The 25,229-nt window shown below is 36.3% G+C and overlaps 3 protein-coding genes across 4 annotated transcripts; all 3 read left to right on the top strand.

The window, feature by feature from the left end:
- The first annotated feature begins 3,469 nt into the window (after positions 1-3,469).
- On the top strand, positions 3,470-9,207 carry mob3c (MOB kinase activator 3C). Of its 2 annotated transcripts, XM_028444395.1 has the most exons (4): positions 3,471-3,765; positions 5,207-5,813; positions 6,597-6,799; positions 9,094-9,207. In XM_028444395.1, the coding sequence occupies exons 2-4, from the start codon at positions 5,390-5,392 to the stop codon at positions 9,121-9,123; spliced, it is 657 nt and encodes a 218-aa protein (XP_028300196.1). In that variant the 5' UTR covers positions 3,471-3,765; positions 5,207-5,389; the 3' UTR covers positions 9,124-9,207. The 2 variants fall into 2 exon arrangements, with proteins under 2 accessions (XP_028300197.1, XP_028300196.1); XM_028444396.1 differs by lacking the exon at positions 9,094-9,207 and having other exon boundaries at positions 3,470-3,765; positions 5,207-5,809; positions 6,597-6,793.
- Positions 9,208-9,320: 113 nt separating this feature from the next.
- Positions 9,321-20,187, top strand: mknk1 (MAPK interacting serine/threonine kinase 1). The gene is made up of 14 exons (XM_028444394.1): positions 9,321-10,835; positions 12,632-12,694; positions 13,217-13,319; positions 13,417-13,515; positions 13,614-13,711; positions 13,843-13,922; positions 13,997-14,070; positions 14,163-14,267; positions 14,344-14,399; positions 14,485-14,580; positions 15,996-16,190; positions 18,142-18,306; positions 18,420-18,463; positions 19,227-20,187. The coding sequence occupies exons 2-14, from the start codon at positions 12,641-12,643 to the stop codon at positions 19,438-19,440; spliced, it is 1,383 nt and encodes a 460-aa protein (XP_028300195.1). The 5' UTR covers positions 9,321-10,835; positions 12,632-12,640; the 3' UTR covers positions 19,441-20,187.
- Positions 20,188-21,291: 1,104 nt separating this feature from the next.
- On the top strand, positions 21,292-24,614 carry tmem275a (transmembrane protein 275a). The gene is made up of 2 exons (XM_028445282.1): positions 21,292-21,415; positions 23,775-24,614. Exon 2 carries the CDS (start codon positions 23,851-23,853, stop codon positions 24,421-24,423), a length of 573 nt encoding a protein of 190 aa, XP_028301083.1. The 5' UTR covers positions 21,292-21,415; positions 23,775-23,850; the 3' UTR covers positions 24,424-24,614.
- The last annotated feature ends 615 nt before the right edge of the window (positions 24,615-25,229 follow it).

Raw genomic sequence — 25,229 nt, 5'->3', positions numbered from 1 at the left:
TGAAAGTTGAACATAAAACATGTCTAAGCGTGTCTAAAAAGTGGAAGTGTGCCTGTTTAAAGTGGCAAAAGGTTGACGCTGTTGCAGAATCGCCTTTTTCTGTTCCTCAAGATATTCAGTGTGTTAAAGATGTGCTCTCTCAGAGTTTTTTGTTTCATTCTGATTAAAAACCTCACTAACTTTTAAATAAACTTTTTAATTTGCTGCCAAGCAGATGTGACATCCTGCAAGGATGCAGCTCTTCAAGTCAGTAGCCAAGAGTTAAAATGTGGGGTTTTTTTTTATTTTTTTAAATAATTATATTTAAGATGGAATCGCGTATTAAGTAAAAGAACGGTTGCAGTGGTTGATTTAACAAAAAAGATCAATTTAAGATTAAAATGATGATATTAAGACATTTGTGATGTAAGGATTCTAGGTATTCTGAGCTCTGATGATAAATGTGAAGTAAGTAAAGTACTTTTCTGTCTTCAACAAAAGATCAAAAGCATTAAGAGCATAGTTTTCTTCTACACATGCATGTAGTGAGTTAGAGAAGACGCTACAAAGCCCTATTCTACAGATTACACCCGAGAAAACACAATACGCGACCCACCCTGTGACTTTGTGGGCCCTAATGCAAAATCACAATTTGCACCCTATTAACCAGGTGATCTCTATTACTGTGATGGGTCAGTTTCTTGCTGATGTCAACAATGTACTTCTTTGTCTTGTTGATGACTTAGATAAGCTTGTTTTGGCTGTGTAACCTGCTCCATAGACCAGACCGTCAATGTTACCGATCAAGCCCATGATAGCTTTGTCACCTTCCTACTTGACGGAGGTTAATTGTCAGCCTTACGGCATTGTTGGGGGTCATCAGGAGCAGCTGGCCCTGAGAGGAGCCTGTGTTTAGATTGATGACAGAGCAATCGATCATCGCTATGTCCGAAAGAAGGTGTTGGTGCCAAGATATGCCTGTTATCTTATGGGTTTTTGAATGCAAAGTTCAAATAAATTATGTTTAAACATGAGTGTTGTTGTAAGTCAGATTGAGGACAGAATTGATCATATTCTCTGTGCAATGGTTGGGAGTATAATAGCTGAAAATCCCTGGTAATTAACTAGATTTATTAGGTATTATGTGTTTTTTGACCTCACGAATTTGAAATGATTAGTGCAGGGATTTCATCTATTTTACCAGTGTGCCGTAAGAAATCATTCGTGCTGCTTGAAACTGTCCAATCTTTGTTATTCTAGTTGATTTTGTGGCATTTATGTTGCTATAGAAAATTGTCTGTGTCTTGAACATGCGTAGACAGAGATATTAAGTACTCCTTCGTGTCAATAGATAGCAGTAGGTAGCACAAAAAGGCTTTGTTGTGGTAGTTTTTTTTTTAATGTAGGGTGTGCCATTTCTCGCAACTGCTTGAAAAACCACAGTAATAGTACATAGCTTATCAGACCAATGTGGCAAAGGCGAAAGTAAAATATCAACTTCCGTGGAATTAAATGTGCGTTTGAAACCCATTTTTACTTCTTATGCAGCTTCTAAATTGCCTCCCATTCTTGCTATTAAAGTTAACATTTACTGTAGTATGTAGGTGCTTTATTTTATATATTTTGTTACTCTGTAATGGTGTACCAATTTGGTCAGGGCTTTCTCAAAACAGACATTTTAATCTCAAGGGACTTCCTGGTTAAAATGATTTTATTCAAAGTAAATATAACTAATCGTTTAATTTGAGCTGTATTGTTATTGTTATTGTTATTGTTATTTAGCTTGATAATCCCTTTCAGTCTTTGCTTGATGAGAGTGGCATGAGGCTCTTTTTTAAGCAACCTGTGTTTTCTTTGGTGAATATTTCTAATTCCGAGTAAGGCAGATGGTTGACTAACAGCTTCCGCAGGTGTCTGATTTGTTAGTAATGACCGAAGCGTTCAGGAAAAAGTAGCGCAAAGGTTAACAATCATCCATCATACATGCACCCTTTGTAATTCATAGATACTAAGCATTCCATCACTGGCACCAGTTCAATGTAGAATTAGCATAGGAAATCATCACACAAGAATTTTACTTATGAGCCCATCTTAATCTTATTTGATTAAAAAAAACTTGATTCATTGGTTTAATAGCAGACCGTACTGCAAATAAACACAGGACATTATGTGTAATTTTGGGAGAACATTTGCCACCGTTACCAAATGTTTGGCATTTAATTAGCATACACCCTGGGTTTTTATGTACAGTTTTTTTTCAATACTTTACATGTTTTATGTACATTTTGTAAACATTTATTTCACAAATGTGTTACACATGTCTGTAACAGGGTTTACATGCAATATGTCAAAAACACAGCACATCCCATCATATTTCATAGCAATGTCTCTATATCACAAATTCCTCTTGTGTTATAGTTCTCTAATGTTATTTCACTATTACAAATACACCAAGTTCACATTCAGCATTAAAGGAAAGTTTCTGTAATGAATAGAGCAGCAGCTAACAATATTTTTCAACTCAAACTCTACATACACCCCCTGTAACACGTTAAATATTAGGTGTTATTTCCTCTAGGTTTTGAAATATGTAAACATGTATTTAAGTATTTTAGTTTTTTTTAAGTAGTTCTTCATTTAGTAAGTTGAATAAAACGAGGTGAACAGAAAACCGTTTTAGCATGGTGAAAAATAACGTTTTGGCTGACCCCAAGTGGATATTCAGGATTATTACAGCTATGATCTATTCTCTGTTCAATATATTTTTAATTCATTTTGTGTTAAACCAAAATTTTGAAGCAAGTTTTGCCTTTAGTACATTTTCTAAAACCTGTTTAATCCTTCATATAAAGAAACCCTGAGTATAATACAGCTAAGGCTGAGAGACACTGACTTATCTTTATGACGTACGTTGTGTGCAACAAGAATGCAGGACACAAAGTGTCTAGACACTTTCTTATGCAGGTTTTGTGTTATTACTCCGCAGAAATACAGACGGACTCAATGCTTCAGTGACATCCATTCACTTCAAATCACAGGAGTCGGTCACAATGGTTTTACTGATAACAGTCTGTCCCTGAGGGCCGTATAAGAAAGCTGATCCCTTCTGCCAAACACACCCTGCTTTGTTCATGGTCGCAGATTTCAGTCAGTATTTAAATGAGATGTTATGGTAAGGAATCCTGTCTTTCTATAGAAGTTATGCTCTTAGTTGAAAGTGTCTTTAAAAGGGCAAAAAATGTAAATTATACGTCAGTGAGTGTCCACAGAGAGGGACCCATGTGGACTGCCAACACATACAGAAATGTTTGTGGGATCCCTCAGTCCTATATTTTGCTGAAGAGAAGCGGTTGCGTTCCCAGGCTTCACCAGAGGGCTGGGCTTTAGTGGGACCATTGGGCTGTCAAATAAGGAAACAACAAGGAAAAAAGGGAGGGGAAAGTAAGACTGGGAAGGGCTTTTCTTCTGTCCTGCTTGCAATTTATAGGCCATCCACACACACACACACACACACACACACACACACAAAGGGCAAAAGACAAAGTCAGGATGTGACATCAGCTGTAGGAAGTGAAGCCAAACAGTTTTTTTCCTCTTTGTACAGTGTTGGCTTGGTGTTTGGTGCCATCTGGGTTTGTTTTTAACCAACAGAGAAGAAGATCCTCCAGCGGAGTTTTAGGGCTGAGCAGCTGGAGTTCAAGTTTACATAAAGACACGGGATTCCACTCTAAACTTTCCATAACTTTTCTCCACATTTCAGACACGACACTCCAAGATTTCAGCCAGGTACAGTGCAGAAAACCAATTTTATTGTGTAATCGTTGAGTATTTGATCTCTTTTTCATACTTCTCTTTTGTCCTGTTTCTTTCTTTTACCATAAATAGCAGCTTTATTGTGCGAGTTCTGTTTTTGTTTAGCAGATACAGCTTTCATTACGACAGGAATAGTCTGCGAGCCAATGGTACATGACATGATCAGACACGCATTAGTCTGGAGCTGTTGAGACTTGCACAGGTGGAGAGAACAAATAAATACCATAGTAGACAATCACCACCCAAATACCTAATTTTCCCAGTTAATCACATCCACCCACAGGGCCATAGGGTCTTGTGATCTTGTATTTAGTCATGTGTGTTCCCCTAAATCATTGACGGAAAGAATTCAAATATATGTGCTCTTCAACTGTACTGAGATACACGGTAAAAGCTATGACAACAAAAACATGCACTACGATTCACTAGAATAACAAAGAAAGGCGTATGATCTAATCTGTATGATGTCAATTTTAGGAAGTATGTTTAAATGTCACTAATACATGTATATTAGTACAATTCATCACAATTAAGCAGATATTTCTACTAGATTAAGTTTGAAAGGCTTTGGAGAGGAGACCTTAGAAAATGGAAAGAGTTCAAAATGTGACTCTGGACACAAATGCGGATGTAGTATCATGTTGCAACCACAGTCACTTGAATGTGACTGGAGTGACACATTGAAGGAGGCAACAAATACATGAAAACAACATTTTCAGTCAATTGATTAATCAAACAACTTTATTTATACCCAAAAAGACAACTCAGTAAATCGTTCTTATTAATGTGCATGCTTATTTAAATGTCAACTCGTGACCTTTCAATGAGATCATGCTCTCATTATATATTTTGGCTGCTAGTTAACAATGGCGATCAGTCATTTGTTGTGCTTTGGTTTGTTTCCTTTAAGTTTACTCATGCATTTAGTGTTTAGCTCTCTTTCTAAAGTTCTCGTTGAAACCCTGAGTATTGAAATCAATACGAACGAGGTCTGTTTCATTTTTACAAGTCTTTAGTCTGAGTCTCTGCATGCCATTCATTTTCTAAATCGGGCCTGACTCTATTGGGACTGACATTTGCTACAGCTGCCAAAGACTGTATCCATTTATATTGACGGGTTCTACTGAAAACACAGTAACGTGGTCATCAACATCCCAAAAAGCCATGAACTCAATAAACGAAGCATCGTTTTGATTCGTGTTCAGTTGGAGAACGTCATTTTTTTATTTATAGTAGTTTCAGAAACCTAATTGAAGCATAGCACAAATGCCAAAAATGAGTGCGTTCATGGTTTTTGGTGATTTCTTTGCTAAATCTTTTATTTCTGATTTCTAAACGATTTTCACTTCTGCTAAAACAAAGGTGATTCCCGAAGAGGAATAACATTGACTTTTTCTACTGTTCTCTTTGACAGACATCAAGCTATCAGAAAACACAAAGTCAAAGTAATCTTTACAGCCCAGAGGCTGATCCCCTGTGACCTGATTTCACTGCTGAAGTCAGCCTGGTGTGCCGAGGAAGGTCACACTTTATCAAGTCAAGCCCAATCATTCTTCTGGAGTGAACGCTCTTTCCTTATCTCAGTGGGAAAACATCTATGTCAATGGCATTGTGTCTTGGACAAGTGTTCAGCAAGGACAAAACTTTTAGGCCAAGGAAGCGCTTTGAGCCTGGCACACAGAGATTTGAACTCTACAAAAAGGCCCAGGCATCACTCAAGTCTGGCCTGGACCTGAGGAAAGTGGTTCAGCTGCCAGAGGGGGAGAACCTCAATGACTGGATCGCTGTGCATGTGGTGGACTTCTTTAACAGGATCAATCTGATCTATGGCACAATGAGCGAGTTCTGCACCGAGCAAACCTGTCCCATCATGTCTGGAGGACTGAGGTACGAGTACAGATGGCAAGATGGCGACGACTACAAGAGACCGACCAAGCTGCCTGCTCTGAAGTACATGAATCTGCTGATGGACTGGATCGAGTCGCTCATCAATAACGAGGACATCTTTCCCACCAGAGTAGGTGTGTGTGTGGGGAGTCCATAAATGAAGCTGTCAAGCTTTTATTGACCGTGTAAGGACAAAGTAATACATTACCGATGCCTGACTGCAGTGATGTTGTGTTGATGCTTTTATGTGAGACTGGAGTGCAGCTCTGCTCTATTCATTATTTCCTGCAAAACGTAAGGTTCAGTCAGAGGTGAATCACGACATCAGGTTGACATTGCTAGACACCTGTGGTGTTGTTTCATCTAAACACTACATTTGACAATCAATATTTATCAGAAGTGATGCTCAGTATTGATTAAGAGTCATTGATTCTCCCTTGAGTTTTACCAGCCTTTCTTCCAGATATAATAATATTCTCAGGATTGCTCTCTCTATTTTCTATTCCCTGAGACATTTATGTCATTTTAAAAGAATGTGTCTTTATACCATTTCTCTATTGCATTTGGACTTTCTGTAATTAATGACTAATGGAAACTTTGATTATAATTCCAGAAATTAATCAAGCAATTCAAAACATTGAAATGTTATACATTCAATTTAAAATAATTCATTAATACATTAAAATCATGCATTATTTTGATTGAAATTATTCCATTTGTTTGGTTATACTTGGAAGACTAAGTTTTAGTAATATATTTACTGCTTTATTTTTATGGTGAATTTAAATATCTCTGCTTTAAATAGCATGGGTCTATCTCTCAAACAGTAATGCTGTAGTTGAGATATTCATTAATTAGATCACTTCTAAACACTGAATTTCAAATCTGATCTTATTTTCTCCCCCTTCTGACTCCAGGCGTACCATTCCCTAAGAACTTCCAGCGATTGTGCAAGAAGATCCTGAGCCGCCTTTTTAGGGTGTTTGTGCATGTTTATATCCATCACTTCGATAGCGTCTGCAGCATGGGGGCTGAAGCACACATCAACACCTGCTACAAGCACTACTATTACTTCATCTCTGAGTTCCATCTCATCGATCGCTCAGAGCTGGAGCCTTTGGTGAGATCACACTGCAACAATGTGGGCACGCATGGAATAAAAAGGGATAAGATAAGATTAGATAAGATAAGATAAGATAAAATAAGATAATCCTTTATTCATCTCGCAGTGGAGAAATTTACAGTGTTACAGCAGCAAAGCAGGATGACAGAAGGAACTCACTCAGTGCAAAATTAGATTAGATAAAAATATGAAAGTTAAAAAAAGAGCCAGTAACATGTAAGTCTGTATACACTGTATGAACACTATCATGCACACAGTGCAAATAAGGGTGGACATGTTATTGCACAGTGGTCCCATAATTCTTATTGCAATGCAAATCAAAATAATAATAAAAAGTAAAAATACAAAAAAGATCAGGTTTTTTATGACATTATTATTGCACAAGAGTTAGGGGTGGATTGTTCGGTTTGTGGGTGTGTTTTTGCAATCTGCTGGGAGCAGGCATGTGATGGGATGGAGGGGTTGTCTGCTTTCTTCTAACAGCTGCCAGTCATGTTATGTCACCGTCTGTCTCATTGTGTGTTCTAGTTGACAGTGTATTGTTTTTTAAGGATATTTGATTAACGCACATATAATCAGAATCAGAATCAACTTTATTGGCCATGTAATGTATGTTATACACACGAGGAATTTGACTTGGTGAACCGTGCTCTTTCTTACAATGTATGCATTAAATAATAACAATCAACTAGAAAAAATATAAACATAAATATAAACAGTAGTTAAAGACTAATATGTGCAAAACTAAATGAAATAATATAACAAGATAATAATAGTTAGTGATGAGTTTAAACATTTAAATTAAATAGTATATGTTTATGTACATGATCATTCAAGTGACAGTTTGTTCCAGGAAATGCAGGCAAAACACATTTTCAACCTCACTTCTTTGAGGATACAACACGAGATCTCACATAAATGATAACTAATATTACACAAGGGCTTGAATTGATGTTTATTTGTTCAGTGTATCATAATCTTCCATTGTAAAATAAACTACTTCAGTGATTTGCTTCAATTGCAGGCTATTTTATATTTCAAGCAACCCAAAGGAGTGAATCTGCTAATTTTCATGCAGTCAAGTAATACCATTTACTGTTTTCTAACAAAGACTTCTCTGGCAGATGGTAAATGGTGCCCAGATTGCAAATAAAAGGCTTCAGCTATAATCATTATGAAGCATTAGCTATCTAATGTCTCATAAAGTACAACAGTAGGGAGACATATTACACTCGTATTACAATGTGGAGAAGATTGAGTGTGTAAATAGATCCACTTTTTTTTAATCCAACTTTCCAAGGTTGTTCTTCAGCTTAGTGAGAGTCTTTCACAAAGCTGAAAAAGAGCAAAAGTCACAAACAATCCTGCATTGAGGAGATTCATGCAGGAAAAATACCATTTGTTAACATTAGGGTTTTAAATTTTTGTTTCAAAAACTTAAACCAAAACGTATCCCTATTTATTATTCTCTAAAATGTGATGGAAATTATCCATATCTTATTAAATTGTTGTGAATCTGAGCTCTTTTTTGTAGTTAATTATTAATAGGTGTTCCCTAATATAAAGATACAGTAACACTATATATTAGGGAACACCTATTAACCATTAAATAGTTGCTTATTAGCATTAGTAACATATTGGCTCTTATTAGTCATTATTAAGTACTTATTAATGCCTTAGTCTTGCAGTCCAAACAGGGTTAGGGTTAGGGTTAGGATTAGCATTAACCCTAACTCTAACTCTAACCCTACCCCTAACCCGAGCATATTAATATCATAATTCATATCCAACAACTTCCTTATTTACTACTAATAATTCTGAAGTTATTGAGGGAAAACTCTTAGTTAATGGCTTACTAGTTGTATAATACGCCAATGCAGAATAAGGCATTAATATGTACTTAATAATGATTAATTAAGAGTAAATATGTTACTAATTTGCAATGCTAATAAGCAACTAATAGGTTAATAGGTGTTCCCTAATATAAAGTGTTACCAAGAATTCAGAGGCAATCAGATGTTTTTCTTGCAAATTGATCAGTTTATGCAAAGTTATATAAAACAATAACACTTTAAAATTCAGCCAAATCAGGCTTTTTAGGCCACAACAATCATAGAAATTGAATGTGAAATCCTGGAGGGACTGGGAACAGTAGGTAAGGAGATGACGTTTTTCACTCTGTGTGTCAACACCGGATAAAAAAACAAACAAAAAGGCTTATTCTCGCAGTTATTGATTCACACCGAATAAAACCGATGTGGTTATTTGTCTTCTTTTTTCTTTTACTACAGAGAGAGATGACAGAGAAGATTTGCAACTGAGCAGAAGTCCATTCAGTCAGGAGTTTACGAGATGAATTATGAGCCCTGAAAAAAACAACACCAATTCCACTTGTCCAAGAAAAAGAACAATTTCTGAGTTTACCTGTTGACACATTTCTTTTGATGTGGACCTGGTTCTTTCTGTTTTCATTCATTTTCTTTGCGATACTGTGATTTTTTTCTTTTTTTTTTTGTTCTTGCTGGATTTTTATTTTGTATTTTCTTACTGTTTTGTGTCTTCTTTTTGTACTGTGCATTTGTTGAACTTTTGTAAACATTTTCGTTTTCATATAATGATTGTAAAAGTACATTTTGTGTATGTGTTATTCTACTTTATTCTTGCCATCAAATAATCGGAAATTATGTCATTAAGAAAGGTCAAGAAAGTGATCCTTTCTTTTTCTAACAGAAAGGTGTCAGAATATAAGCTCAATATCACATACTGTAGTTGTTCATGTACGTGATTTTATTGCAACACATTACACCCAAATGTATAATGTGAAGAAAGCAGCTTAGTCTGATCAATCACATGCATGGTTGACTGTGTGTTTGCATTGCTATACTGGGAAAAACATTGCCACAGATTGCATTTGGAGAAAAAGGCAAGTTGATGCATGGTAGTGACATACATGAGGAACGTTTCTATGTGTAAAACGTATAGGTCCGTCCTGCAACTGTATCTGTTTGGATGGTACTTTGACATCATACAAATAAGCACTGCATCTGCACACCATGTGCAAGGAAACAGTAATTCATAATTTAAAAATATCTCTTTCAGTTGAAAAGTGTGCACATAGCAAAATTTCATAGATCGTTCATTAATTTTTTTTTTTATTTGCCAAGTACAGTTTAAAAACAGTTCAAGGAATTTCATTTGGCGGTTGGTTGCGAACAACAAAAAGAACAAAAAACAAACCGGAAACAAAATAAATATTTACATACATACAAGTGCTGCAGGTAATAAGGGATTAAAACTGTGGTTTCTGAATAACCAGTTACGACATAAGTGAAGTAAACATTTTTACTTCTCTAATTTATTTAATAAAATGATAGAATCACATCAATATAGAGGTTTTTTGGCAGGTGATGATACAAATAGAAAGATAATATTTTTTATTCTCCTAAATGGGGGCCATTTTTTATTTTTTTATTTGTTTTTTTATTTATTTCAAAGTAACTCTTAAAAAAATGCTCAAATCGAATGAAATTATGAACCTTGTAAGAAAATAAGTTAATCATTAACAATCAATAATAACAACTGAGGTCATGGAGGTCCACACACACGCACACAGAGGGACATACATCATGTTTTGATTGGTGGTCCTGTAGTTATGATTGTCTTTGGATATTAATTATTTCTGACTTCTACAGTCAACAACTAAAACACAGTTTTCATTTCCATGCAGTATTAGCTGTCAGAGCACACTGGTTATAATGGAATGAGGTCATAGCATAATTATCATCATCGTCATCCTCAAGAATCTCAGTACGTCAATTGAGGCGTGGCTGCGTAGTGACGCTACGTTGGAAGCTTTTGCTTTGACCAATGAAAAGACAGGGTATGCAATGAGGGGGCGGGCCATCCTCTCTGTTTATGTGGTTTCCCGCCTGTACGTCAGCGCTCTGAGAACGATGGACGTAAGCTAGCGATGATCGCAGATATCAGCTGTTACAGGCTTTGACTGAAGGAAGGAGGAAGATTTGACACCCAGGTTAGACACATTTATGTATTAATGACATATTAGACATTTCAATACAACCGTGTAAACTGGCAGCTTCTTGTTATATAAGCTTTTTGAGGCTTGTTGTCACCCTGTTCGTAGTTAGCCAGCTGTGGCTAACAATAGTAACCAGTCATCTTTTTAAATACCTACTACTGCAGTCCCAATGAACGTTAATTATCATCCTCATTATGTTTTAACTTTCAATTATCACCCATAACAAGCTTTGTTTCTGAGTTAGAATTCACACAATATCAAATATTATGTTTACCTTCTCCTTTTATTCGTTTTATTTTGAAGGATCCTGCCGCTTCAAATAAGTGTTATATTTTGAATGAATGAAAATCAATAGAGTTCCAAATAATATAATACATAATGGTAAATTAAGCTATTTTCTTTCTTTGGTAGGCTTTTGCATTATTCAATATTCATGTGAGTCATCAGTGCTTGATATTTGATGGTAATGAATGGAATGTGATGATCCCCAATGAAATATATTGTCATGTTCTTAAAATAATCAAGTTAATGTGAAAACAAAATTGTTTACATGTGTGTGGGATGGCTCTATATACAAACCACATCATTATTAAAAACACACCATTGGTATGTTTGTTACCTCATTTCAAGTCAAAACTTGTAAATGTCACCTCAAATCAAGAAAGTAAAGTCTTAATGTAACTTAAACAAGATTCTGCACTTACCTGATCTGAACAAGTCCAGTGTATTTTTTAGGTTGGATTTCAAAATACAATTTTCATATTGACTTATCCATGGGTGTGAGGGTGTGTTAAAAAAAAAAAAAAAAAAAAAAAAAAAAAAAAAAACGTGACAATGAAACAAGTTTATCTAAACCATGCATGTGCAAAAATACATATTAATTTTAGCCACTGATATTCTCTACAGTAGGTCAGCGTTTTAAAGCAGCAGCAGATGAAGAGAAATAGATGATTGTGTTATCAATACTGTTAAAATCAGAAATGATTTATATACAGCTGGTTTTCTTTCTATAAAGATTCCCACTCATGTATAACTATGAGCAAATTAGCTTTGTGATTTCTCATTGACATTCATTATACTGCTGTCTTTCATTGACTGTCAGGGAATTAAATTAAATTTAGTAAGATCCTTTTAACTGCTTTGCTGGAGATATTTTGGTTTTCTGTTTTTAATCGTTAATGCATGTACCACACTGTCAACTACTTTCTGTTCTTGTGATCTTTACTCCATAAGGATATTAAATTGTGTTTTTATTAGGGGTGTCCCGATCCAATATTGATATCAGATATCAGTCCGATATCAGCCAGAAAACGAATATCAGATTTTATCGGACTGCATCTAAAATCTCCAATATATATTACATTATATTTATTCAATTATAGAATACTGTAGATATTATGTTGAGGGTTAAAATGTATGTAAACATATGGTTAATAATAAATGGGTCAGTTTTTCTCAGACCTACTGTTGTACTGTACTATTGTTCTCTGTTTGAATAACATCACTTGATCAAGCCTTTTCTAACATTCCACACTACAAAATAAATAAATAAAAGTATGTATGATTCGTACTGATATCGCATTGCATCGATACTGGTATCGGTCAATACTCAAGGCCGGAATCGGTAGTGTATCGGAAGTTGTATTGGGACATCCCTAGTTTTTAGACTCTGGGTTTTTGTTGTTTGTAATATCCTTGTATGCCTAACATTGGCTTGTGCAAACTTTTTATCTCCATTGTATGTTTTTGTATTTTGTTCTTGACTAAGTGTATTTGTAATGTGCTCTAAGTTTGCAGATATGGTGAGGAACAGCGTGATGATGGAGTTTCCAGCCCTCCAGCACTCTATTCAGGTTTGTCGATTGCACGTTTTCGGTGGATTTCACAACCTCACTTCCGAAAAACACAGAAGATAAGATTAGGCTGCCTGAAAGTAGTTCAAGGTTATTTAGATTACTGGGATGGAAGTTTCGTCACAAGCGGTGAGTCATACTCTGACAGGTTAGGTGAATGTTTCTGGTTCTGTCCAGGGTGTGATGAGGCCTGTCCTCATGTTTCCTCTATTCTAATCCAGCCTCTGTGTTGGCAGTCTGCCACAGAGGAAGATAATCACTCAGGTTGTAGTGATAATACCAGGCCTAAACTGTTCCTTTTTTAAAAAAAATGTGTGGCATGATTGTGTTAACAGTGGAAAAGTTGTTTATACGGTAGCACTAATTTATTTTTTTTGGTAATATTTACTAATCCAACAATTTATAGGAGAGATGAGTATCGTTTCCCGTGCTGTGTTGCATAATCTGATCTTTGTGGCTACTCTCGTACTTTCCCGGCCCCTCTGCTGCTGTCACGCGGCCTCCTTCTCTTTTCTGCTACAGGGTAACTCCCTGGCTGTGGGCCAAATAGGGCAAAACTATGACGGCGCTCAGGATAATGAGATGGCCACAAAGGAAGCACATCACCTTATCCAAAGCCCTCCAGGTAGCTACTGTGCTAATCTGTTTACACTGAAACATTTTCAACTGGTTGGATATGAGAGTCTTGAATTTGGGATATTTGTTTTTTGTAAATTGAGCAGAAATTGAAAAGAGCCAGCCAGTGAACATCCCAGATGCGGTGAAAAAAAAAAAGAAGAAAAGAACCAGAGCCACAGATTTGTGTGCAGGCACTTTTACTGGTAATGAGAGTGATATCAAGTTCTCCAATGCTCAAATGCACCATTAGAATACCTAAAAAATAACTTCAAATAATGAATCTAAATTCATTTTTTTTTAGGTCTTTATAATCTCACAGATGAGGTTCTAGGTCAGGGGGCATATGCTAAAGTTCAGGGATGCATCAGCCTGCAGAATGGACAGGAGTTTGCTGTAAAGGTTTGTTAAATCCTTCGATTCTCCATTTTATGTGGAATTGGACACTTTTAAAATTAGGCCAAGGTCCAAGTGTTATGTTTTGATGCTAACAACTAATTGAAGTTTTATTTTTAATTTTTTGTTTTTCACAGATCATAGAAAAAAGTGCTGGGCACAGCCGCAGCAGAGTTTTTCGCGAGGTAGAAACTCTCTACCAATGTCAAGGGAACAAGTGAGTGCAATTAATTCTTCACTAAATATTCACACAATAGAAAAGCCCTGAACATCTATTGAACTGTTGTTTAGGAATATCCTGGAGCTGATTCAGTTTTTTGAAGATGAATCCTGTTTTTATCTGGTGTTTGAAAAGTTGCGTGGAGGTAAGTAGCAATGTTTGAATAAAATGCAGTTGCACCATCTGCCTGCATACACCTATTATAAACACAACACATACTGTATTTTCTCCCCGTAGGCTCGATTCTCACTCATATCCAGAACAGAAAGCACTTTGATGAACTGGAAGCCAGTAAGGTGGTCAGGGACATTGCCCAAGCTCTTGACTTCCTGCACACCAAAGGTAGGTAAATCCACGCTGAAACGTGTTCAGAGGTTTGCTGTGGATTTTTTACAAGTGAAAGTCGCCTCTTCTGCAGGTATTGCTCACAGAGACCTGAAACTGGAGAACGTACTGTGTGAATCCACTGACAGTGTAAGTGGACTTTAAAGCATTCTTTAAAACACTGACTTCCCTGATGGTTGTTTTTTCATGACACGTTTTCTCTTGTTTTATTCAGGTATCACCAGTGAAAATCTGCGACTTTGACCTTGGTAGTGGAGTAAAGCTCAGCAGCGCCTGTACCCCCATCACAACACCAGAGCTCACCACACCAGTAATTACACTCCCTTTTTGACAATGGTTTTATTCTTGCAAAAATACTTAATAATACGTTAAGGTTACACTTGAGTGAGGGGGAAATACAAGGGTAAAGGGTTTAGGGAGGACTAGAGTGTGGTGTTGATATAATGTAATGCTGCTATTGTCTAGAGCAGTGCTTCTCGACCTTTTCAGCCCACGACCCGCAACATAAAGAAGCTAGAGACCAGAGATCCCCGCTGTGATTGAACACAGACATGAACATTGAAGAACAGTCATGTGGAGAAGGGCCATCTTTAAGGGGGAATAAAGGGGGAAAGATTTTGGGGCCCATCTATAAAGTCAGCAAAATGATGGTCTATTGTTCTATGAATCTGTGATAACCACATTTATTCATTTATCTGAATAATATCCACTGTTATCCAGGAAGTTCATTATTATTTGTGCCATAGTATATAGTCATCTTAAAGATGTAAATCATGGTTTTAATCACAAATAAAATGGGTTAACAGTGATCCAAAAAAAATGGTGGATAAGGTGGTGAAATTGGATTTTTAAAACTTGGTTAAATTGGTTAAAAGTTGCAAATAACAGTAGCCAAAAACGGACAGAAAAAGTGTTGAAAGGGTTCAAAGTGACAGTATTGGCTTTAAAGTGGCAGAAATGGAGGAATGGAAGGTTGGGGTAATGTAATTTAAAAAGTAAGAGCAGTTATTTTAAACTGGCAAACAATGTGGTTAAATTGGCAAAAAGTATAAAAGTAAAAGTAGGGGTGTCCCGAACCGATATCAGCCAGAAAACGAATATCAGATTTTATCGAACTGCATCTAAAATCTTCGATATAAGCTCTCCAATAAGTTTTTGTTGTTTTTGTCCCCGCCCTCAGTTGTTCCCACCATATAATGACAGTAAAAAATAACTGAAGTGAACTTGAATTGTTGACTCTTGTTCTCTGTTTGAGTACCATCACTTGATCAAGCATTTTCTAACATTCCACACTACAAAATAAGTAATAAGCGTATGCATGATTTGTGCTGAGATCGTATCGGATTGGTAACGGTCAATACCCAAGGCTGCAATATCGGTATCGTATCGGAAGTGAAAAAAGTAGTATCGGGACATCCCTTGTTAAAAGTGACAATAATGGGTCGACATACGTGACATTAGGTGGGAAAAGTGGTGGAAAGGGTTTATAAGTGCTGAAAATGTCTTGAAAGTGGAAAAAATATGGAGAGTAAATAAAGCCGAGTTCTGAAAGAAACTGGTTTTGGATCATTCTACATGTGTGCGCACAGATGATTCATGTATGGTTAGTAGGGAGTCTGTAAGGTTGTTTTCTGTTCTAGGGATATATGTCTATCTCATAAACATCACTAAACAGGTTAGAAAGAGAAATGTCAGGCTGACTCATCCTATTGTGTAATGTTTTAGTGCGGTTCAGCAGAGTACATGGCTCCAGAGGTAGTGGAGGTGTTTACAGACGAAGCATCCTTCTATGACAAGCGCTGTGACCTTTGGAGCCTCGGAGTCATCCTATACATCCTGCTAAGTGGCAGCCCTCCATTCACTGGACACTGTGGATCTGACTGTGGCTGGGACAGAGGAGAGACGTGCAGAACATGTCAGGTACGCTCATGCACACACACACTGTGGTCCATGGTTACAGATGTAATGTGTGTGGATGCATCACGCATGAATATAAAGTAGGGCTGGGACTTTAATGCGTTAATTGCGATGAATTAATTACAGAAAAATAACGCGCTAAAAAAAATTATCTCATTGCACAAGTTTCCTGGTATACCCATAATTCATCAGCTGCATCAGGAAAAGCATAAATATGACTTAGTTAAATTCAAGTTTGTGTTTTGTGAACAATGCAATCATAATATTGTTTATTCATATTGCACATTATGTTAGCACTCGGTGATGAAAATAATAAACACAATTTTGTTGTTTAAACTCATTTATTGTTTTCATTGATTCAGTCTTAAACCAAAATCTAATTAAATTGCAAAACGTTACTTCTTGTGTCAAATATTGTTGTGCGATTCATTTAGATTATTCAAAATTAATTCATTACAAAGTCCCTAATTAATTAGATATAAATATTTTTTAATCAAGTCCCACCACTAATATAAAGAGCTGTAGAAGTTAAGTGTATTTAAAAAAAAATAAATAAAAAATTGCATTATTTACTGCTCAGTGTTTTACTTTTATGTATAACAAAACTAATATTATCTTTCCTTATCTAATTTTGGCTCCATGTATTGCACGCGCTGCTGTTCTACTTTAGAATTCTTAACTTTTTATGTCTATTGTAAATTTAATTTGATGTAATGCATTTTTTTATGTCAAACAAGAATAACAGAAAAAGAAATTACATGAAAACAACGAAAAAAATAAGTATTTTTAAGTTCTGCACATCTTAATATTGAGCTTGAATTCTACTGCATAATATTCTTTATGACAAACTAAAGTTGCATGCTATATAAAGTCAAACAATTTAAGCATTATGACAATGTTTTCTTATTGCTACAAAATAGTGAAGAATTTGTTTAGTTTTTTTGTGAAGTGTTGAATCCTGTTAATAAATATTACTGTATAAGCTAGAGGGTAGGGCTGCACAATTTTGACAAAAATCCTAATTGCGATTTTTCTGACAGATATTGCGATTCGATTTACAATTTTTAAAAATATTTTATACATTTAAATACATATGCATTTTATTTTTTCCAAATTCCATTTTTTTCCCAGTCTGTGTTCTCCACATTCATTTAAAAAAATTCTGTTTTTTTAAAAAATATTAATCAATTTTTTCAGAAAATTGATTTTTAACTCATGTGAGGAAACAAAATAAATACTAATAAATAAAATAACCCATAATTAAACAAAAACATATGTCAAAAATATAATTTAAAATAATGAGTAGGATACAATTAAAAGGTAGATTTAAGTTGTACTGACATGGATCGTTCTGCTCCTTTTTTAATTATTCATGTTATATATGTATGAGAGCAGTTATTAATGTCACCCAGTTTCCACTCAGGGATCAATAGTTTACTGAATCTGAGCAGGTTTATTGATGAAGTTTTGATCAACTTCATTTAAATTAACCAAATTTAAATGACAAACAATAGAACAACTTCATCCACAGATCTTCTGTAGCTCTGATTTAGATGTTGTTTAAACTCTGAGCAGGTGAAGCTGATTAAAGCTGATCATGTTTTCACGGAGCGCTGCAGTGCTACATGAAAACAGCAGCGTCTGAGTTTACGTTATCGCATTAGTGAAAACCTTAATATCGTTGCGATTAAGGTTAATCGTTCAGCCTTAGTAGATGGTCTGTATTAACTAAGGTTCATTATTGAGAGCCCTATTCTCCAGTCGAGACTGAACCGCATCCAAAAACAGCCCCGATGCGCTGCTTTTTTTACTTACATGCATGGGAGAATTGAGCCCTTAATCTTCTAGCATTTGGTTTCTGAGTTTGTGTAGAAAAATGTAAAATTTCAGCTTCCTTCCATTTCCTCCCAGACTTTAAACCCTGTTGACTCATCAAATGTCCGTTGTTCATCAGAGTCACCTGTTTGAAAGCATCCAGCAGGGAAAATATGAGTTCCCAGACAAGGACTGGGCCCACATCACTGAGGGAGCCAAAGATCTAATATCCAAGCTGCTGGTTCGAGACTCCACTCTACGAATTAGTGCTGCTCAGGTGCTCAAGCACCCTTGGGTGCAGGGGGTAAGCATTAGGGCTTTTCACAAGAACAAACTTTTAGTTATTCTTGCATTCACTTATATTAACCTGGTAGAAGACATCCTTATTCATTCTTATACTGTTTTTTTCCTACCCAGAATGCACCAGAGAGGGGCCTTCCAACTCCTCGTGTTTTACAGAGGTTTGTTCTACATTTGTTAACTTACCTTTAAGCATCTGTGTTTTTATTAGGATGTATAATATGTTTTTAGTGACTGCAGAGGTTATTATTAATGTTTGGTCAGTTAACAATATAAGAATGTTGAAGACTACTTAATGGTTTTGTTTGGACACGACTAAGATCATTATCAGAGAGCACCAGGTTTGTCTTCTGATCTCACTCAAGCTGATCAGTGAGATCTTGTTTCTGCATTTTAATTTAATAATAGCGTTTTGATTACATGGTTAGTTTAAAGTGTATCTTAAAAAAATGGATGGAAGGAGGCACACAACAAACGATTTGATTCGAGTCCCGATTTTTTAAAAAAAATCAAAGATTAGGATGTAATGGTGCACTCCTTTAAATTTGAATACATGGAGATCATATTTTGGAGGGAAAAATAAAACGGATTAGTCAAAATATTCTTTTATTTAAATTGCCAAGAATTTTTTAAACTAATATGTTTTCTTCTTATACCCTTCATTTATCACCATGCAAAGTTGAACAAAAATATATTTTTATTTTATATGTTTTAAAAAAAAAAAAAGTATAAGAAGTTTTAAAATCATAAATACTGTGAAAAAATAGAGGTGATTTCCTTTTTTTTTTTTTTTTTTTTAAAGCGTAGCTTGGGATTTACATATTTGTCTGTGAGCGTGTGTTGATTTAGGTCAGGTTATATATATCTTATATCCCTAGTTATGGTCACAGTTTGGTCGTCATATGTCTTCTTCCTTCCCTTTAGAAACAGCAGCACCAAGGACCTGAGCCAGTTTGCAGCAGAAGCCATCGCCTTTAACCGCCAGCTGTCCCAGCACGACGAGGAGCAGCAGGAGAGCAGGGAAGCCACGGTTTGCTCCATGAGGCTTTCTCCTCCCTCTAACTCCAGACTGGCTCGCAGACGAGCTCAGTCCAACGCGCTGCGGGCGGAGGACTTTGCCCCCGCTTCAGATGACTAGACAACCTGAAGAACCAGCACAAGTTTCTTCATCTCCTCATCTGATCCCACACTGCTTCATTAGGTTCAGTTTTTAAAGGAGGCTTGTGAAGATATTTTATTTTTATTTATTTTTTTGTTTGTCTTCATCTTGGCCTTTTTTTTTTTTTTTTTTATGAATTCAAACAACAAAAGGGAGGCATTAGAAGCAGTGTACATTGTAGTACATTGCATATAAAATAGATTTTACATCCCACAGTTTCTTAAACTGTATAACTTGTGTTAGGAGCTTGGATTGGCTGTAAGCTGGTTACTTGTTTTTACTTAGTTTTTAGTTTGCTATTTTTTTAAAGTGTGTTTGTGTCGCTGTGTGTGGAGGATTGTGGGTTAAAAATGGCTGACTGTGAGAGAAGCCTGCTGTCCAGATGGGCTGTTTCTCCTTTAGGTGCTGTGAAGTCCTTCTAACCTACTTTTCTGAGAGTAATGGACCATGAATGTCCCTTTATTTTATTTTTTTATATTTAACTTAACAAGCGGCTAACTGTAGCACTTTAGTACTTTACTTAAGTTTCCCATTCAAATGAGCCAAAGACCTGAACGTGGCATCTTTTCAACAGGTTGTCTTATAGCTTTTACTGAAGTCCATCATTACCTCCAATGCATTTTTCACCTCGCACGTTTAATGACGCTCAAATTAAATGTAAATGACTTGAAATGAGAGACTGTCTGAGGTTATAAACACAGACTGTGGATTAAAGGGATTTGTGAACAGCTTTTGCACATGTAAGGTGAATGTGGCGACTGTGGGCTTGAAGGTATTTCTGTTCATACAGTGTTTGTGGTTTTTTGAATGAATGACGGACTAACTAAACCCATAATTTGTTACAAGTTGCAATTTTTTTTATTTTAACTTTTTTTTTTTTTTTTCTGTATGTGTGTTGAAAGGGAAAAAAAAACCTAATCTGTGTTTTAATGGGGACCCAGATCCATTTAATGTCCCCAGGCACATTAACCTAATAGGCTGCTGGCTTTAACAACATAACATCCTCACCTCCCCACCCCTTTCACATCACATCGTTGCCATGGACACCCCATTGCTATAGCAACGAAGGACCATCATCGGCTGGCAGAGGTCCATGGAGATTTGCTCAGTGAACACACACACACACACACACATTGAAAAACAAACACACTTGCATCATTCTGACATAATGAGTCATAAAATGATTTGGTCTCTTCACTCCTTCATCTGTGTGTAATGACTTCTAAAGTGAGTGAGAGCAACATGTCAAAGCTTCTTTATGAGGTCCTATGCATAAAGCCCACCTGTGTGTGTGTGTGTGAGACATGTTTTCATTAACGTGCTGTGTTCTAAATAATAAAAAATAAAAAAGCATTTTTCCCCCATATATATATAAGTATATATATAAATGTGTCTGTTTCACTCACTTTACTGTCAGTTCCCATTAGAAAATAACATCCTCTGGTGGGGAGGCTTTATTTCACTCAAGGTTCAGGGACAGACGGAGAGTGTGATTAACCTGCCCACTCACTCACTGACTAGAAGGGCAGCATCATCACAGCCTGCAACAGATGCTGTCACTGTGTGCTAGTGCAGATTTCTTTAGAGGCTTTTTTTTCTATTGAGGCTTTAATAAGTTATAATGGCACCTCAACACAACACAGTCTGCCAGTTCACATCACCCTGCTTCACACTTTTCCTCATAACAATACAGAGTGAATCATTATGTCTCCCTGTTTCCTCTGAACCCAAAGCACTCTCTGCACAGTCAGATGTGTGGCTTCTCAGTGCTCATGAAAAAACAAAACTAAGGCTTGATTTGATTGGACAGTTGGTGTGATTCCGCGCCACAGCGCCCCTAGTGGCGGGAAAGCTGCAGTGAGGCAGGAGCTCACTCAGATGTTCACCTGCTGGAGCATCACATCCACTCCAACTAAACAGCTTCTGTGCAACGGAGATAAGAGCTCTGCTTAAGGTGAGTTTACTCTCCACTAAATCACATCAGCACTGCTTTAATTTGCTTAGATTTGCTTTGCTTTGATTTGATTTGCTTTGATCCTGGTTTGGACTCACATTTTGTTCCAGGAAATCAAAGGCTGTCATTGCCTTGTACTAAACCTTTTATCAAGCAGTAATTAATACTGTTTTGTAATTCTTAATCATTTTCTGGCTTGGTAGTTATAGAGGGTATTTACCAAGGACAGCAATAATACATACTATGTATATAATGGTGTAAAATATATGAATACTTAATAAACATAATATGTTATGTCATTATTAATTTAAATATTGCCACACTAAATTTAATTGAAGAAATTAGTGCGTAGATATAAAATAGTATATTATAAATATTATGCACATGTCATATACATTCATGTGTATGATGTGCATGTATAAACTGTATATATAAAACTTGTGTAGAATATATGTTGAATGTGTATTGTAAAAATAGTAATAATAGTTTAAAATAAAAGTTGTGTGTGATATCATCTAGAACAGTGGTTCTCAAACATTTTTGGCTCAAGTACCCCCTTTCTCTGTATTTCTGAAACCAAGTACCCCCCGTGTCCGACTACAACATTTTGCTCAGAATATTATGAAAAAACCACTATAGAGCATAATGATGGAATGAATCAATGATAACACACATTTTAAATAATCTAACTTTGTAAATAAGTGGAATGAAACAGTATTTAGTGCCCCCTAAAGAGATTTATCTCTATAGTTTGAATCATTTCCCATTGTCTCCCACCAGCTGAGATAAAATCATAACTATTTAAACAATTATTAAAGTTCAGGTGATGATACCACAGACAACATTATTGCTAGCATAGCTGATCATTTTGAAGACTGTATATTACTTAGTTCTTAAATTCACATTCATCCTCACAATGTTAAGACATGTTGTGCATTTCTCTCTTCTGTTTCATGTGAACATTTTTACTCAGCAACAAATGCAAATTAAATTGTAGCGAAGTTCAATACTTTCATAAAATGAATACAAGTACAGATTTTTTTAAAAAAAAATACAGGTTCACACAAATGTACAGTAACACAAGTAAATGTAATTGGTTATTTTCAACCTCTGATGATACTGATCGATGAGTTAACTCTGTCACAGTGGGGGCCACAAACATGTGATTATATCTGATCTTAGGGCCACTGATGTTTTTTTCAGTCATTAAGTGTGGTTTTGTGTTCTTGTTGTAATTTTGTGTATTTTTCCTGTCATTTCCCACATTTTTGTTGTTGATTTGTGCATTTTTTGGGGTCATTTTCTGTATTTTTGTTGTTGTTTTCTGTATTTTTTTATCCTTTTAAGCACAAGTGTTAAAGGGATGAAATTGTAAATAGGTGTGTATATACTTGTTTATGTGTGGACAGATGAATGTATAATGGATCACATGAATTGTATAATTATATAGATATGTATCAATGAATTCTGTGTATATATATGTGTGTGTGTGTGTATTTATAGTGTAAATAGTTGTATATTATTAGAAGATTATATTATAATACTAGATATTACAAGGGGTAGGGTCATATAAGTACTGTATATACTTCCTCCTACTCCTTTTCGAACATGTATAGGCTTCATGAGCAGGATTTCTGTAACATTTGTTCTCTCTTTGCCTTGTTTGATTTATTTTCATTTTTTGAGACACACTGCTATTATGTTCATGTTCAAAATAAAATTGAATCAAATCAAATTTTGCATAATTTTGTTAACACTGTGTGGGTCTTTGGAGCTATTCTGCAACGTGTTGTGGTTCCGTGTGTTTTTGTTTAAGTGGTTGTTGTGTCTGTCTTTGTTGTCATTTCATGTTTCATGAGTCATTTTGTGTGTTTTTGGAATTGATTGTGTTTTTGTGTGCTTTGTTACATTTGTGTACTTTAAATGGTTCACTATAGGCTTAAGTCTTGGCTGAAAGAAAACCCAAATTGTACCCATTACTAATGTACTGTAAATAGCTGTGTGTGTATATGTGAATGTTGTATTGTGTATTTCACTGTAGTGTAGAAAGGCCTAAGCAGGGACAGGAGTTGTGAACTAGCATTAGCGATATGTGCATCACATCAGCTGCAAACCTTTGTATCTATGTTGAATTACATTGTCTCTGTCAAATAAATAAATACATAAATAAATAAATAATGTTGGGCTTCATCTTCCTTCCAACTTCTTGAATTATAATTTTTGGGGGTTCGCTTTGGGGGCCGCAACAAATTTGCCAATTGCCCATGTTTGTCACATGAACTATATACAGGAGTTTAAAAAAGGCTAAGTCTTTATCTGATGATTATGCTTTGTCTTTACCATCACTCTCCATCCAAAGAGCGATGAGCGCAGAGATTCGTCACTTTGCTGATCTGAAGCTTGCCAGACCTTCACGGATCTCTCCATGAGACATCATGGTTCTACAGGAACAGACCAGAGCAGCTGCTGCAAACACGGTTCCTAAGCAGCATCAGCAGAGCCTTCCCTCCCCAGCCCTGTGCTGTGCTTGTGGTCTGTGCATCATGCTCGCTGGCATCAACATCACCCTGGTGGGGGCTTTCGCCTTTGGCACCTTCATCCCCACTGACAACCCTCCCATTATCATCGGACCCATCCTTCTACTCGTAGCGTCGGTCTTCTTTACAGCGTGCTGTCTGGGCAGCAGGAGAGCTCCAGCTCACATGGCCATCCAGGCCAAAGGTCATGAGAAGTGGGGGCTAATGCACATGGGGACGGCAGTGTTTGAGATAGAGACGAGCGAACACACGCTGCAGGACACCACAGCGGTCCAGTTCAGTCCTGCCAGCTCTCCCAGCAGCTCCCATAAGTCCAACTCTAGCCGTAGAGATGCTGCTGGTGATGCTTCTACCCAGGATGCAGTGGGTCAGCCTCTGGAGTCGGCTTTAGCTGACCCCAGCATGACCTCTGAGATCAAAGAGAGCCCCTCCCTACAGATAAGGCCTGATCAGAGCACACTTACCACATAACATACTGGGATCCCTAACAGTATACTGGTAAAGCCATTAAAATAATACAAACTTTAGTGTAAACTTTCTTGTGATGCACAAACTGATTTAAAGGGATCATATCATGCTAAATCCACTTTTTTAGCCCTTAAATGCATTTTGTTGTATATTGAGAGTGCTTAGAAGTACAGAAAAAAATCAAATTAGTCTCTTCAGGTGCTCCGTAGATATCTTTATATTCTGTTTTGGTCATATTTTTCAATCTGTTTCAATTTTTCTATTCTCTATTACGTTTTTTGAACTATTACATCACAGTATTTGCAGCGGAACTGCCAAATTAGTACATCAACTCCAGGTCCAACACTTCGAGCAATCCGCCATTTTTATTTCTCGCTTTTATTTTGTAGTCCAAGCTCAAGGATGCCGAAGTTACGAGAGGATAAGTCAAAATGTTAGGTTGTTGGATGTAGTAACCCACACGCTTCATTACAACGTCTCCCAGCATCAGAACCTTTTCAAAGTGCCTGGTTGAGTTTTATTTTTTATGGAAATGTATTTTATGTAATTTATGGTCATTTTTGTGTGCGCGAAGCACTTCAAGGATGACTGCTTCAGCAACCTCTGCCAGTATAAAGAAGGATTTGCTGAAAGACTTTGTCTGATTGAGGGTTTAATTCCTTCTATCTTTGGAGACGATGAACAGAGCACTTCGGTAAGCTGTAAATAACGCTAAAAAGTGTGATAAGACGTCCCTGTCATTGTTTTGTTAGCATTAGCAGTTGCACCGTCTTCATATGTTAGCACTGTGTGCTCGTTTTAGATCCTTG

This window comes from Gouania willdenowi, chromosome 4 (genome assembly GCF_900634775.1).
Source record: "Gouania willdenowi chromosome 4, fGouWil2.1, whole genome shotgun sequence".
In the NCBI taxonomy this organism is placed as follows: Eukaryota; Metazoa; Chordata; class Actinopteri; order Blenniiformes; family Gobiesocidae; genus Gouania; species Gouania willdenowi.
The sequence above is the reverse complement of the archived record's forward strand: the minus strand, read 5'-3'. Positions and strand labels throughout refer to the sequence as shown.

What these genes read in the sequence shown, in the direction of transcription:
- mob3c (XM_028444395.1), top strand. Translation starts at nt 5,390, where the DNA reads ATGTCAATGGCATTGTGTCTTGGACAAGTGTTCAGCAAGGACAAAACT. An exon ending in CATCTTTCCCACCAGAGTAG is followed by an intron (nt 5,814 to 6,596) that starts GTGTGTGTGTGG and finishes TTCTGACTCCAG; the next exon opens with GCGTACCATTCCCTAAGAAC. An exon ending in GCTCAGAGCTGGAGCCTTTG is followed by an intron (nt 6,800 to 9,093) that starts GTGAGATCACAC and finishes CTTTTACTACAG; the next exon opens with AGAGAGATGACAGAGAAGAT.
- tmem275a (XM_028445282.1), top strand. Translation starts at nt 23,851, where the DNA reads ATGGTTCTACAGGAACAGACCAGAGCAGCTGCTGCAAACACGGTTCCT.
- mknk1 (XM_028444394.1), top strand. Translation starts at nt 12,641, where the DNA reads ATGGTGAGGAACAGCGTGATGATGGAGTTTCCAGCCCTCCAGCACTCT. An exon ending in CCTTATCCAAAGCCCTCCAG is followed by an intron (nt 13,320 to 13,416) that starts GTAGCTACTGTG and finishes TAAATTGAGCAG; the next exon opens with AAATTGAAAAGAGCCAGCCA. An exon ending in TGACTTCCTGCACACCAAAG is followed by an intron (nt 14,268 to 14,343) that starts GTAGGTAAATCC and finishes CCTCTTCTGCAG; the next exon opens with GTATTGCTCACAGAGACCTG.